Source organism: Epinephelus moara, chromosome 13, assembly GCF_006386435.1.
Source record: "Epinephelus moara isolate mb chromosome 13, YSFRI_EMoa_1.0, whole genome shotgun sequence".
Classification (NCBI taxonomy): domain Eukaryota; kingdom Metazoa; phylum Chordata; class Actinopteri; order Perciformes; family Serranidae; genus Epinephelus; species Epinephelus moara.
In genome coordinates, this window is record NC_065518.1 from 1,313,798 (window position 1) to 1,329,019 (window position 15,222).

Below are 15,222 nucleotides of genomic sequence, written 5' to 3' on the forward strand. Positions count from 1 at the left end.
ATGTCAGCTGGAATAGAGGCAGGAGGAGTTGTTTGAAGCTTCCAGGATGTAAAAGTCCTGTTGGATAACTCACAGCAGTAACACTGTCACATCTCGGTTAGACGTGAAACTCTCCTGGTTATATCATGAGAACAAAAGATGAACAACTGTGTTAGAAACCGTCTGGTTCTTTGATAAAAAAGTCAAAGTTACTTGAAGCCTGTGGACATACAAACTGCAGGAGAGGAGTTAATTATGACTCAGAGAGAGCATCCAATCACAGAGCTTAAGATTCTGCGTGCACCGCTTGCGTTTAACTGAAGACTAATAAATAAACTCTCAACAGTTTAATTCAGTTTGCTTTCAGATTAAAATTTCAAGGTATTCATCCACTATATTGCAGAGTTCTGCACATTAAGCTTTCTGAATTTACCTCATCTTTGATGCCATATTGTTCAGACTGGGGTTGCAGCCGTACGCCAGTTTCAAAGTATATCGCAGTATGAAAATTGTCTCTCACTTTTCTACCATTGTTGAGCCAAAAAAACTTGTTTTCATTCCTGTAAAGCCTCATTTATACTCCCTTTATTTATGAAAATAGACACGTCTGTTTCAACATCGTAAGCGCCACTGTCCTCCCTACTTCCATGTGTCCTTGATGATGCCAACGACGCAGCCAAAGGTCCGCATTAGAAGGTGGATTCAAAAGTCAGACAGCAACAAAAGTAGTGTGGTGACTTTGAAGAGAGCGATTCAACAGTTATGCTTCTCGTCTTACAGGGCTGATTGATGGCAAGGTGATAGATGTGACTCATTTTTTAGGTGGATAAAATTCGTTTCGCTGCTGCCCCTGAATTTTCAGATTTGAATACAGGAACACTACTGTGAAGGAATGGAATGATATAAAAACCTCTAAAAACAATAAAGTAATGGAGCTGCCATTTAATTAATCTTTGATTAGTGTATTAATGTTTCCAGGTTGGAATAATGTGCGTGTTTTTCCCATCCTGCTCGTCAGAGGTGTGATTCATGCTGCAGTCGTGCGTCTGACTGGCTTCTTTTCCACAAACAGACTGGCTGAGGATCACGGTTATCATTCTTATTTATCCCTCCAATAAATCAAACTGTGAAACAAAGTAGGAGCAACTAAAACTGAAGCACTAAATATAAACCTTTAGTATCATGAAAACACTCAGGAGACTCGATGTGTTTATGTGTTGAAGAACATTTGGGAAAACTTTGAAATGATAATATATTTAAAGAAGGAAAAGATTTAAAAGAGGCAAAACTGTCTGATTACTGAACGATCCAAACAGATGAGTTTATGGACAAAAGCAGAGCAGGAATGTTTCATCATCACATTCTTTGACTTGTGTGTCATTAATTTAAAGTAATGTTGCGTGAAATCTCCTCCATCTGTTAAACTGAGACACTTGCAGAGACTTCAGGTGGCATTAAGGAGCCATTTTATCTTCTTCTCTGCAGGCCGTGTGCTGTAGCGATCGTGAGCACTGCTGCCCCAAAGGCTACAAGTGTAACGTGGCTGAACAGACGTGTGACAAGCCCGGTGACCTCAGCCTGCCCTGGCTGCAGAAGATCCCGGCCCTGCAGAAGCAGAAGGAGCCCAGTCGAGCTGTTTCCAGTCCAACTGAGCCGGCCAGGAACATGTGCGACGCCCAGACCAGCTGCCCCAAAGACACCACCTGCTGCTTCATGGACAAGACCCAGAAATGGGGCTGCTGCCCTCTGCCGAAGGTACGTCGTCATTCAAACAGCCTCACATGCAGATAAAGCTAATGTGTGAGTTTTTGAGAATTCAGAGTTGTGTCTGCTGTTCTTCAGGCCGTCTGTTGTAGTGATGGAAACCACTGCTGCCCCAGCGGTCACACCTGTGAGCCTCACCGCTCCTCCTGCTCAAGGGGACCCCATGTTGTCATACCCTGGTTCACCAAAGTGGGTGCCCTCACCGAGCCGAGCGGCGTCACGGATGTTAAATGTGACGACAAGAGCAGCTGCGCTTCAGGAACGACCTGCTGTAAACTGCAGACGGGAGAGTGGGGCTGCTGCCCGCTGGTCAAGGTCCGTACATCAGTGATGTCACACTTGTGTTTGGCTAAATTAATGTAAAATCATTTATTTTAGTTACGATGAGGAAGCTCAGCTGGGTTTGAAAATCTTTGAATAAACAGAACAAAATAAATTGGCTGAAATTCAGACAGTAACCCTTTCAGTGCATTTAACAAACCATTGGACTCACATTTAAGAACAAACTACAAGCAGGTGTTGCTTCAGATGTTTTTCATTTAAGATGAATAATTATGAATTCACTGTTTCACTACATGAATAAACTCAGGTCTTCTAGCGTTCACATCAGATTATAGATTCTTGTTCCGTCTCCTCTGCAGGCGGTTTGCTGTGCAGATCACGAGCACTGCTGCCCTCAGGGCTACACCTGCAACATGCAGACTGGAACATGTGAGAAGAAGAGCCACGACACGCTCGTCCTCACCCTCCCTCAAACCACAGTGGTACAGTCCGAGCCGAGAGACACAGAAGGCAACACAGACGTACCATGTGACAGCACGGGGGTGTTTCGCTGCCCTGAGCAGGACACGTGCTGTAAGGTCTCAGCTACAGAGTGGGCCTGCTGCCCCTCACCCGGGGTGCGTTCACACTTTACTGACTTAAATGTTTGATTGTTTTAATGTGTGTTTTACAGTGAGACCTCGTCTGGCTCCGTCCACAGGAATGTGGACAATGTGAACATTGTGTCACATGATCCAAAGAGGCTCTGTAGCTTCGCTGTTTTCTGCCTCGCTGAACACGCTGTGTCCCTCTTCGTTTGATTTTGTTCCAGTGTGTTCCTCACGTGCATGGATGGAAACTGGCAGCTTAGATATTAAATTGAATGATATGAAATCGATAGAATTGATGAAATACACATTAGAAATGGAGATGAGTCATGACAGTGGTGTTAAAATCAACTTTAAATAAAGAAACAGCTGTTCATAATGTTTCATCAGCCAACAGATGCACTGCATTTTGTCAGTAATCAGTCTGACCTGATGCTCGATACGTTATTTTTGACTTTGAAAAATAATTCAAGACATGTAGTTTCAGATGTAAAATCAATATTTTGTGTTTCATCATCATCCTGGGCTGAGTGTCGCCCAAGATGAGAATGAAACACAAACAACTCGAGCGTTTTTCCCCTTGTGCAGAATCATGATGGTTTCAGCCAAACCTTTCTCCAGCATTGGCACAGCGCAAGATTAGTGTGCCTGGAAAAGTCATGGAATTCCACAATCTTGTTTTCCAGGCCTGGAAAAGTCATAGATTGAGTAAAATCCTTCAAAGTGTTTGAAAAGTCACGGAAATTTGTTGAGTGTAATGAAATAGTTACAGTAATCTTGGGATGCCCATAAACTCAGTTGGATGGACGGATACAAAGGCAAAGATGATTCCAGCCCAATGCCCTTTGCTGCATATTGTCACCCCCCCCCCCCCCAAATTTAACCTAATCTGTAGAACCTCCCATGGTTAACCTTTCGCATAATGTAACATCACGGCAGATTTATTTTAAGGAGGTATAGGATGAGAAAACCTTCAAATTCCCAGCAAGATTTCTCCTGGAAAACGCTGATTTCATGAGCACAGATCAAGTCTGTACGTGTAGAGGCGTTTCTAATCAGCTTTTTACATGTGAGCATGTGCATGACCAAAGGTTTCAGACAGGGAGAGGATCAGTGTGACAGCAGAGCAACAGGATTAAAGCAAAGATCTTTACACGTATGGATTAAAACAAGTACATTGAAACTAACACAAAGTTGTCCCTATAGGTCAGATTAATTCAGTTTCCTCTGCAGAACATTTGAACGTAGTCACCTTGCCTCTGCTGATTTCTCCCAGTAACCCAGTTTCTTGTGTGCATGTAAACATGTTCAATTTGAGCCTGATAGTAAGTTCCACTCTGAATTTTTATCTTTTTCTTTGACATTTGGATCTTTAAGCTGTGAAATAGCCAACTCATGCCGGGTGATATCAGCCCAGTTACAGCTGGACGCAGCGTTGTTCGGGGGAAAACGGGGGGAAAAGCACCTGTATGTTCATCCCTGCGTGTTACCCAGCAGGAGCCAAACTCTGAGCATCTTAATCTAACTGATGTCATTTCCTCCTGACAGGCGGTCTGCTGCTCTGACTCCAAGCACTGCTGTCCTGCAGGATACTTCTGTGACCTGACGGCTGGAGGCTGCACCCTGCACACTCAGCTGACCTGGGACACTTTGATCGGGGACAGAAAGAAAGACTTTGTCCGACATGGACTTTAATCGCACACAAAGGTGCACTGATCTTCCTCCATCTCGACCTGCAACATCCATCTACAGCTCATGTTGTCTCTGGACAACACTTCCTGTTTGTCCTTCATGGGAGTGTTTTTACCAAGTTTGTGCGCTCCTGGGTGTTTTTGGTGGGAGGTGTGGAGGAGAGCTGGTGGCAGTGAAGACGTTATGATGAAGTAGAAGCACTTTGGTAGGATCAGGTGACGTGACAGCCTCTCATTCACTCAGACTTGTTTTGTCATTTCAGCGTGTGTTACCTTCAAAAACAGTTTGCAGGAGTCTCAGAAAATATCATCATGCTCACTTCCTGAAATTCAACATGCAGATGAGACGACCATGAGCAGCACAGTGAGGACTTACTGTGTCTCTTAAAGTATAACGTTGGCGTTATTCTATATTTTTCTTATCGTCAGCAAATCCCATGAAAAGATTAAAACCAACGTTTAGTCCGTCTCAGTAGTTTCTGACCCGGAGCCCACTGGTTCCTACCAACCTTTACAAATGGGTCACAGATATAAAGTAAGGCTGCAGCTAACGATTACGCTCATTAGAGGTCAGTCTGCCTGTTATTTCCTCAATTAATCAATTTGTCAAGAAAAGAAAACTGAAAATAGTGAAACATGCCCCGCTGTGAAACTTGACAGAGCCCAAGGTGACATATTCTCATGTATGTTAGGTATAGATATGTTTTATGGGACCAACAGTCCAAAAGCCAAAGCTATTAGGTTTATAATCATCATTAGGGATGAGCAAGTACATCTGTGTCTGAGTGAGTGGAGTTTATACCAGGAGCGGGTGTGGTTTGAATCAAAAGTGGGTTGAACCTAATCTGAAGTTGTTATTTTAAGCCTGAAATTCATACAGATTAATCAGCAGCTGCAGTGTTTATTACCTATGAAGAGTATTTACAGAACAGCCTCAGAGTTTAGCTTCAGATCATTTTTTATCACAAGATGAAACACAGATACCAAAACAACAGGGGTTCAGATAAAGACACTTTTTACTCGTATGATACTTGTACATTATCTTTGTCGGACACTCGTTTCATTCAAGTATTCGGCTCAATCATTTATGACAAAGAACATAAGACGAGATCATTCTTTATTCGTCCCACGGTGGTTAAATATGCAGCAGCAAAGGGACAGAGTGCAAACTGGTAGGAAAAAATAAAATAATCAGCAAACAGTATAAAAACACCAAGCAGTATAATAAAAAGGAAGCAGGCATCAAATTCTCACATTTAGGAAACATGAAACCACAAATGTCTGGTTTTCTTTTATTTTTGCTTACAAAATTACTCAAATGATTATTTGATGATCAGAACAGTTGGCAAAATCATTTTCTGTTGATCAGCTCATTGACTTATCATTACAGCTCTAATATATAGTTAAACACACCAGAGCTTCATTCAGTGTGTGTTTCTTTGGGGTTTTGTACTAATTCAGTAAACTACAGATAGATAGATGAAGGGGGTGATAGTGGACAGACCTTGATTAGCTTAAAAAATGATGTTCTTGTTATTGTTGTAGTTGGGATACGACAGGGGATTATGGGAAAAATGAAGCACAGGGTTAAAAAAATAAATAAATAAAATGATGTAATTATTATTTAACTTTTTCTCCCAGATCTTACAGTTTCTGGAGCTTGGGAATCTCAGCAGCAGTGGTTTTTTTTCTGGGATATTTAGCGTGTGAAGTCTGACCCATGTAGGATCAATAATGCAGCTTTGAAAACACCTCAGATATGTAGTTAAAAACAAAAATATGACTCAGCAAGTTGCTTAAATGTAGTTGTTATCAAACAAACAGGAGGGAAAGTTGTTGGGGACTATTTTCAGCAGCGGATTAATCCACATTTGGTGCTCCAGTGAGTATTTGTGGCTGCAGGACGGTGTGTGTGGGACTGAGTCAGAACTACAGTGTGTGTGTGTGTGTGTGTGTGTGTGTGTGTGTGTGTGTGTTTGTGTTCATGATCATGATAGTCGATACATTCACTGTTGGTTTCTGCCTTTTCATGGGATTGGTTGACAATAGAAAGAAAAAGAATATCAGCAGACTTCTCCTTAAAGCCCACTCCATTGTTTTACTTTGATGGCCCTGTTCCATTTCTCCGTTAAAAAGAGAGCGTGCAGCCTTGTTTTGGGCATTTTGATAAAATCAGCTCCTCATATGTGACTGAAGGTGTCTCTAAGAATAGTCATGTGCCTCTTTACGGGTTCGACTCGGTGAGGAAGCATCATGTTCTTGTTTATTGCTTCGTGGACACAAGTTGTTGACTTGAAATTTAATGTAGTCGATTTTATTTAATCTTTATTTTGTGTGTGATTTATTGAAGGCCGTGCGGATCAACAGTGATTTCATGTGAAGCAGTGATTGAAATAGTTTCTTACCATTTGCAACTTTAGTTTTATTTTATTTTTTTGCTGTATGTTTAATTAAATCACAAAGAAACAATGACTGACCGGACTGATAGCTTCTGTAATTTCACTGTAAGAGCTCCTGGTTGATGAGCAAACATGCTTTTTGTTTTTGGACAGCTGAATGTAGATTCATCCAAACAGCCAAGACATAAGAGCCAGGCACGTCTAAATGTCATGAGGAAACACATCCAGAGCTCGCTGCTTCACCACAGGACAAAAAGACTCAGATGAAGGTTTTTGTGTTTAAACAGCAGCTTCCGGCCATTTTCACCACAGCAGCTGAACACACACACACACACACACACACACACACACACACACACACACACACACACATTGTCATCAAGTGGTTTCTAGCTTTTGAATTTTCCAAACATTTAATGATTGTAGAGTACTGCTCCTGAACTCAGTCAGTGGGTGAATTTCTTTTCACACAGGACTTTCTAGGTCATGAGGATAATTGTAATTTAATTAAATCCACTTTTTATGAATAAAATTTGGACCCAGTTTGGAACTAAATTAGGTAAACATGCGCTCAGCATCCACTTCATGTTGTCACCACTACTTTTAGATACTTGTCTTGTTTTTTCTGCTGTGATTTAAAATTTTTGCAGCCTTTCAAGGAAGATTTTGGGAGGAGAAGGAGGAGGGGCGAGGACTCGAGTGAAATAAAGTTCTTCAAAATATCCGTCTGCTCGATGTGATAATTAAATACAGTGAGGTCATCCTTTAAGTTTTATCAGTTGGCAGCATGTGCCGACGCTCACACAACAAGCCCACACACTTCCTCTGGCCTTTTCCTTGCGTATCCTCTTACCCCCGCCCCCTCTCCCCTCCTCCATCCTCCTACTCATCACAAAGTTGTTATGACGACCCGGATAAATACAAGATAGACAAGTGGAGACTCAGCTGTGGGGGGTGGTGTGTGTCCCACTTTGCTGCCAGCTCACAGGCCAGCACTGCTTTACTTCATCATCTGCCCTCTGGTGGTCAGAAACAAACATGGCGGCTCTTCTGCTTGAGATGAAAACAAAGAGCAGCACATGGTGTTTGAGCTCTAAATGAGGTCAGATACTTCGCTCCTGTGAGGCCTCATTGTTCAGGATCTACAGGACGGTTACTTATGTGAGAGCCCTTTGACACAGACTGATGTCTTTATAGAGTAGAGTCATAATAAGGGACCATTCTTTATTAGAGGAGTAGGTTGCTGGGGTGTGACTTCTTTTTTTGTTTTACCCTTCCCAAAGCTACAGATATTTTTGCATGACCCTCCCTCCACCTTAATAGAATTATTAGACTTTTAAAACTTACCCTTTGGTTTTGAAAGTTAAAAGCTGAAGACGAAACCCTTGATTTTTTTTTTTTTAACTCTCTCTTTTTTACTCTTGACGTTCATGCTGGTTAGTTCTTGCAAATGGTTTATTTTTTGGCAAATTTTTAATGAGAAATAGATTAAAGTTATCTTGATGAACTATCAGTTTTAAGGTCAGATTTGGTTATGGTTTTTTTGAATGTCGGAAATTTCCATCCAGCCAGCAATAATTTCAGTTTTTACTAGCTGTGATAAATGGTGTAATTTTGGAAATTTTTAATGTCTACAAAAATCAGCAGTAAGATTAATACAAAATACAACCATTTAAATTTGTGTGCCCCTCCCCTAAGCCAATTTTTTTTTTAAAAAAAACATAATTCCCTCCCAAGTGCTTAAAAATCGTTTACATGCCTCCCCTAACAAAGTGTTCCTAAGGAGGCAGCTGTTTTCATTTTAAATTAATTTGGGGAGTTCAGTTCAGATTACTATTTGTTACCCAAAGGGCAGTTACAGGCAGAAATATTTTGCAAATACCAGTACAGGTTTATGTACAAAAATGTAAATGTTAATGATAAATCTCAAGTAGCTTATTTTTTGTTTGAAGGAATTAGATAATGTATATACTTTGTTTTTAATTGTAGCTCGTTAAAAGAATGTTTAACATATTGTTTACATTATTAATGATAAATGTTTGAGAATTTATGAGAAACCTGCTAAAGGTACAAATTTAGTAGCCTAGTACTATGAACATATTTTTTATTTTGAATTTGCAAGGAAGCTAGCCGCCCTAGCCGTAGTAATGACATGGATGTGTATTTCGTTTAGTTTTTTCTTTGTTAAACTGCAGTGTGTTGGAAAGTAAAAATGTTTTTGGTCATTATTTTGGTCATGAGTCAGGCTGGGTGTTCCGCCTGTTTCCAGACTTGGTGCTAAGCTAAGCTAACTAGCTTCTTGCTGTGGCCTCATATTTAAAGGGCTCTCGACAAGTTAGCAAATAAGTGGCTTAAAAAAAGGCAAATTATTTCCTCAAAGACACTGTTCAATAACTACAATTTACTAAATCTGTATCCTGCATCAAATGACCGTTAGCTAATTTCAGCCACTCTTGGTTACTGTTGTCAGGCCTGTGCAGCCCTCACACCAGACATGTCAATACGGCGTTTTCCACGATATCAGTGGGAGATACTCCAAAAAATAAAAAGATTATAATTTGTAGGCAAAGGACTACAAATGAAGAGGACGTTAAAATCGAGGGAAAAGTTCAGTGGCTCAAGGCAAGTCAGGCACCTGCTTCAGTGGTCAATATAAGTCAATGTATTGTTTTATTTTAAGTTAACGTTAATTGTGACTCGCTATCCGCTGTCTCATATATGTTACTGATAGCAAAAGTAAATTATCCTGCATTTTTTATTAGAGCACAATCAGCCTCAAATGGTATAAAATTTACCTAACGTAAAGTTAAAACTTAAGTAATTTAGAATTAATATTCAACTGTCTTTGTTAGCTAACGTGCTGCGTTGGCTTGCGTTAGTTAGCATCTTACCTTGAAGCAAATGAGGGAGTTTTTGTTGATCTTTGATGGACTCAGCTATGAGTGAGGTTTTCAACAATGTTTTATCTAGATCCAACATCTCTCTGTGTGCTTTTGGCTTCAGAAAAATAAAAAATATGACACACCACTTTAAACTTTTAGGATATCTGGTAATCTTCCATTGCATTTTGGATCATTGCAGAGAATAAGCTCTGTGGCGAGCAAATATTTATGATGCGTTCATGTTTTGTTCAACAAGATAATCTTAAATCTCAAATGAACATCACTTTTATGATTTTAGAAACCTTACTGCAATCACTAGAACTAACGTTAGGCCATAAACGAAATACAATGCAGTCGCATGATGTCAACGAGATTGTAAACCCGTGCTTGGCATGATGACGTATAGTCTTAGCCATTTGTTAGCAACCGCCTTTTCAAGACATATAAAAGCTTCTAAATTCAGCACAGGGTATTTACTGACTTATTTTATGTTGTACAAGACAACGTTAAAGTCTCTTCAGTTTGTGTTAACCACAGGCATCTAACCAAAAACCCATTCAAAAATCCCATTGTCTCGGAGACGAGGGAACCAGGAGTGCTACAATGCTAACTCATTTCCAGGTTTTAGGACCTTGATCAACTTTTCCTCTTTCCTGTTGTACTTAGTTTATGCCACATGCTAGTTGAAAATATTGTTCAGAAACCCGAATTTTAAAGATACTCAAATGATGACGCTGGGAGACTGTCACAATCTTTATGGGCTCATTACATTCTATTTAGTCACCTCTTATGTTAGCTGTTAGCTAGCTAATGTATAGCTAACATTACATCAAGAGGAGTTAGCTTAATGTCGGATCATCAACTTCACGGTTTAGTTATCTCTTGGTATAGGCAAAATACATGTGAAATATTATGATGGAGTTTTTCTATTTATATCAAAATGTCTCTTGTCACTTAAAAAGGTGTTGGTGGAGGCTAACAGCTGCTAGCATGAAGACTGGAGGCAGGGGAAGCCGCTAGCCTGGCTCTGTCGAAGGTAACAAAAAACTTTGCTTAGCATTTACTCAAAGCTCATTAATTAGCATGTCATTTTTTGTTTGTTTTGTCTGTACAAAAGCAAAAATGTTAAGACGACTATTTGTGGTTGTACTGGAAGTTTAATGTTTGAACGAGGGATATTTGTGCTCTGTGTTCAGTGTTGAAGCTAAGCTAAGCTAACCAGCTCCTGGCTGTATACCCTCAGGAACATACATTTTAACTCTCTGCATTTGTTTCCCAAAATGTCAAACAGTGAGCATAAGAAAAGAGTTTTGTGTTAGTGTATTGATTTGTTTCAACTAGTGTCTATTAATTAATCAGTTTCTAGTAAATGAGGCCTGTGAGCAGCTGTATTTAACCTCTGGGAGGCTTTTCAGGTCTATGTTTAGCAGACTTGACCCACCAACAGCAGAGAGGACTAAAGTGACAAAAACCCTTTGACGTGGGAGCAAACTTTCTCCTCAGCCTCACTATTGGTCGGCCTCTGATCCCATTCAGATGTTGCTAGGGAGAGGGACCCTCACCCCTATGACACACACACACACACACACACACACACACACACACACACACACACACACACACTCCCTGCTCTGGTATTTTGTTAATTCCCACAGGAATGTATATATTCTGCTCATCTCTATGTGGGACAGCAAGTGTGTTGTTGGGGTGGAAACTAAACGTTAGCAAACATCATTGTTGTTGTTTTTCTTTCATACGAGAGCGCTACACTTTAAATATATATTTATTAATCAAACTGTCTAGAAACAAAACTTCATCTCAAGTTCATACTCTTTACAATATTCACTCATGGAAGTTTTTGACGGTTAAATCACGCAAACTTGTTCAAAACCAGATCTGACAATGCTGACCAGGTGAAAAAGAAATATATTTAAGTCATGCTTTTTTTTCAAGTGCATATTAAATGCATTATTTTAGAAGTTAAAGACATAAAGAAGTATGTATACCGTTCTTTTAGAAATACTAAAGCTCAATTTCAGACTTTTCACAGTATATTTCAATGCACTTAGTTGTGCTACAATAGAATAATTTTGAGTACCTTTATTGTAATTCAAATGTATTACTCTAAATAACAATTAAAATACCCTGTTCTGTCATGTCTGAGGTACTCTCCATCGTCCATAAGGTAAAAAACTAAATTGCGCTAAATCTTTTCCTTAAATTTATGTTTTTACATCCAAGTTTTTCTTTGTAATCAATCCATTATTAAAAGTACTAAGTATACCTTACAGTACACTCAACATACTTGCATATGCACTGATGATTTATGTGTAAATGTACATTACTGATGTACAACTCTGGGTCGTGGGGGCAGCAGCCTGAGCAAAGTATTCCAGACCCTTTCCAGCTCCTCCTGGGGGACCCCGAGTTGTTCCCAGGCCAGATGAGATATATAATCCCTCCAGTGTGTTCTGGGTCTGCCCCGGGGCCTCCTACCAGTGGAACATGCCCAGAACACCTCTAATGGGAGGCGCCCAGGAGGATCCTGATCAGATGCCCGAAGAGCCCAGACCAAATCCGGTGTTTGGTCAGTGACTTGCGGCGTCAGCAGCCAACAAAACAAGCTGTCCTTTAATGTCAGTATGATACCAGGCTGGTTGTTGTTATAGTTAACCGGTGCCTGGCGGTGTCAGCAGGTAACGCGGTGGTACAAGGATGAAAGTCAAGGCTGCGAGAGTCCGACTGGGGCAGGTAGGAGGGGTGGTGGGTGGGTCTAACAAACACCGACTTTAACCCGAGAGAGCAGTGTTTGCGTCCTGTAAGATTCTAAAGCCAATCCCTGTTTTTTTCCTAAACCTAACCACATGCTTTTGTTGTTCAAGGACAAAAAAACATCAATTCAAGGTGTTGTACTGACGTAGTGCTTTTATTTTGAAAGAGACTGTATGTAAACGTTTAATGTCCTCTGAAAACAGAAGTGTATTTTGAAAGAAGATGATGCATGCTACAGGCAGAAGTTGACACGGCGTCCGAGAACATCAACAACCAACACACCCAGGGTACCTTGGATGACGTATGTGGACATGGAAAGTCCATGACCAAACGTTGATATTTGACGAGGTCAGAGTGAAAATGTGTTGGTCCGAACCACCTCAACTGACCCCTTTCAATGATAAGGAGCAGCAGCACTACTCCAAGCTCCCTCCGGATGTCCCATGTCCTTGAGCCCAGACACCCTTCTGCAGAAACCCAACTTGGCCACTTGTGTCCGCGACCTTGTTCTTTTGATCACTACCCAGAGCTCATGACCATAGGTGAGGGTTGGGACACTTATGGGCCAGTAAATTGAAAGTGTTGCCTTCTGGCTCAGCTCTCTCTTCATCAGGATTGTGGTGTAAAATTTGTGTTAATTCAAAATATATTTGTAGCACCCATTAAATGTTTGTATTCATGAGATGTGTACAGCAGTTAACGCTCAAAATATTGTCATGACCCATGGTGGCAAGATGGTGTTGTCTTGGAGGTGTCCCCCCCATGTTAACACAGTTAGCACTGTTGCCATTGTTGGCAGTGTTAGCGCTGTTAGCTGCTAGCCAGCTCAGCCATGTTGAGAGCCGTGTGTGGGCAATCCCGTCTCAGGAATGTTGCATACAGCTCCTTTGAAAGACAAGTGAAGTAGTTAACAATTATTTTGATTGACTCAATTCAGCTGTGTTGCCACTTAAATTGTCAGGTACTTCAATTTATAACAAAATATTCATATTTCATGAACTCTTTGTATGTTTTGTATGTAAAAATATAAATTTTTAAAGCAACTAACAGTGTCAGATAAATCTGATGAGATAAAGTAGAGTGAAGAAGGAAAGTACAACTACCTCAAAATTGTACCTAAGTACCAAACAGGAGTAAATGTACTTAGTTACAACTCTTTAAATAAAAGAAAACTCACAGGACAGCAAATATCCAAATGTCACAGGGGGCATCCACACAGTCCATCCGGAGTGTTTGGAAGCTGCTGTGTGTGGGTGGTGGGTGTGCTGAGGGGGGCAATGGGCCGGGGTGACTGAGGTGTAAGAGCTCGTAACTCACACACATGGTCAACCAATCAGCAGAGCCTGCGGGGGCAGAAAGCCGGTAGGTTACACTTGGACATGAACACACAGGACGAACAGAGAGTCAGGAAACACACTTTCTTCTTCTTCTGTCTCTCTACAGGAGCGACCGCAGAGATCTCACCTGAACCTGACACACTGACTGATCGTCACTCACTGAGGTAACGTGCTCTGCTGGTGCACAGTTTCACCTGGCTGGAAACTTTAAACCACGCCGTCAGTCTGACTTTAGTTTGATCAGAGGTGTTCTCACTGTCAGGTCACAGAGGGAGGCGAGCAGTGTAGCCGACAGGAAGTGTTAGAGGTGCACCATGGGAAGAGTTTATCAGTGTTTGGGATGATTGATCTTGCATGTTTTGGAAGACTGAGTCTTAAATAATCACTGTAGTACGAGTAAGTTTAAATTATTGTGCACAAGAGTTATTATTTATTATACTACTGTCACATTACCTCATTTATTTTAGTTTTATATAACTCTTATTATTTATTTATTTAACTTTTTCTACATATCTGTATTTCTGTCCTTGTGCTGCTGCATCAAAGCTTTATCTTATCTTACTTTGGAAGTGTTCACAGCTCAGGTGATACTTTTATTTTGCTTGTCCTTTTTAAAACTTCAGCTCTGTAAACGTCACAATTTCAGAGTAGTTATAGTTTTCACAGTTTCACATCCTCGCATTATCAACCAGAAGCACTACTAAAAGATTCGATATCTCCTCCACCGTCTCGCTCTGTGTACGAGGACTTCAGGACCGTCTTTATGTGTGGTGAGCGTGTGTGTTTTGATCCCCTCCAGTATTCGCTGTCAACATGGCGAGTGTTTGAGGAAGAGAGACTCCGACAGCTGGCCCGGGCGCAGTGGAAGGCATGCGGCTGCTTCCCTGCGTGCCAAATCTCTGCGTGCTATTTATACTCACCTTGCCAGGATCACTACTGGTGTCTATTCATTCACGCCCGGCCGCGGCAAATGCCACCACATTAAAATAAGTGCCAATTACAAATATGCTGTTTCTGCCATTCCATCAATGTGGGAATATCATCAATTGACACTTTGAACCTACTGACAACCAGAGCTGGAATATGCTGAGGTCTTTTACTGGTTTTACAGACCATAATACTTTAATGGTGACCATGGCAAACACATTATATACATGAAAAATCCAATATATCCCCATAATTAGAGATGGATGTTTACTTCACCACATTGTTCCAGAGATTAATTTCTCAGCAGTCACTAGCTGGATTGTCATTAAATTATGTACATCACGGTCTCCAGAGGATGAACCCTAAAGGTATTGCTGACCCTCTGACTTTGATTCTGGTGCCACCAGCAGGCTGTTTACACTGAATATCCAGTGAAATATTCAATTCAATTCAATTCAATTCAATTTTATTTATAAAGCCCAATATCACAAATCACAATTTGCCTCACAGGGCTTTACAGCATACGACATCCCTCTGTCCTTATGACCCTCACAGCGGATCAGGAAAAACTCCCCAAAAAACCCCTTTACGGGGAAAAAAAA

The 15,222-nt window shown here is 40.8% G+C and overlaps 2 protein-coding genes and 1 long non-coding RNA gene across 4 annotated transcripts in view; 2 read left to right on the forward strand and 1 right to left on the reverse strand.

The window, feature by feature from the left end:
• grnb (granulin b) overlaps positions 1–6,994 on the forward strand; it is a 30,548-nt gene extending 23,554 nt beyond the window's left edge. For both annotated transcript variants that reach the window (XM_050059344.1, XM_050059345.1), the window contains 4 exons: positions 1,465–1,734; positions 1,822–2,058; positions 2,385–2,642; positions 4,161–6,994. In XM_050059344.1, coding sequence (XP_049915301.1) covers positions 1,465–1,734; positions 1,822–2,058; positions 2,385–2,642; positions 4,161–4,307 — 912 coding nt within the window. In that variant the 3' untranslated portion in view covers positions 4,308–6,994. The remainder of the gene's footprint in view (positions 1–1,464; positions 1,735–1,821; positions 2,059–2,384; positions 2,643–4,160) is intronic.
• Positions 6,995–9,864: 2,870 nt separating this feature from the next.
• Positions 9,865–15,222, forward strand: part of LOC126399411 (uncharacterized) — a 28,503-nt gene continuing 23,145 nt past the window's right edge. Inside the window, exons 1-2 of the mRNA XM_050059335.1 lie at positions 9,865–10,620; positions 13,800–13,857. The gene's annotated coding sequence lies outside the window, so the exon portion shown is untranslated. The remainder of the gene's footprint in view (positions 10,621–13,799; positions 13,858–15,222) is intronic.
• The window catches only part of LOC126399507 (uncharacterized), an 18,260-nt gene continuing 15,537 nt past the window's right edge, over positions 12,500–15,222 (reverse strand). Inside the window, exons 2-3 of the long non-coding RNA XR_007570904.1 lie at positions 13,534–13,699; positions 12,500–13,241 (exon numbers count right to left, since the gene is read on the reverse strand). This is a non-coding gene — a long non-coding RNA (uncharacterized LOC126399507). The remainder of the gene's footprint in view (positions 13,242–13,533; positions 13,700–15,222) is intronic.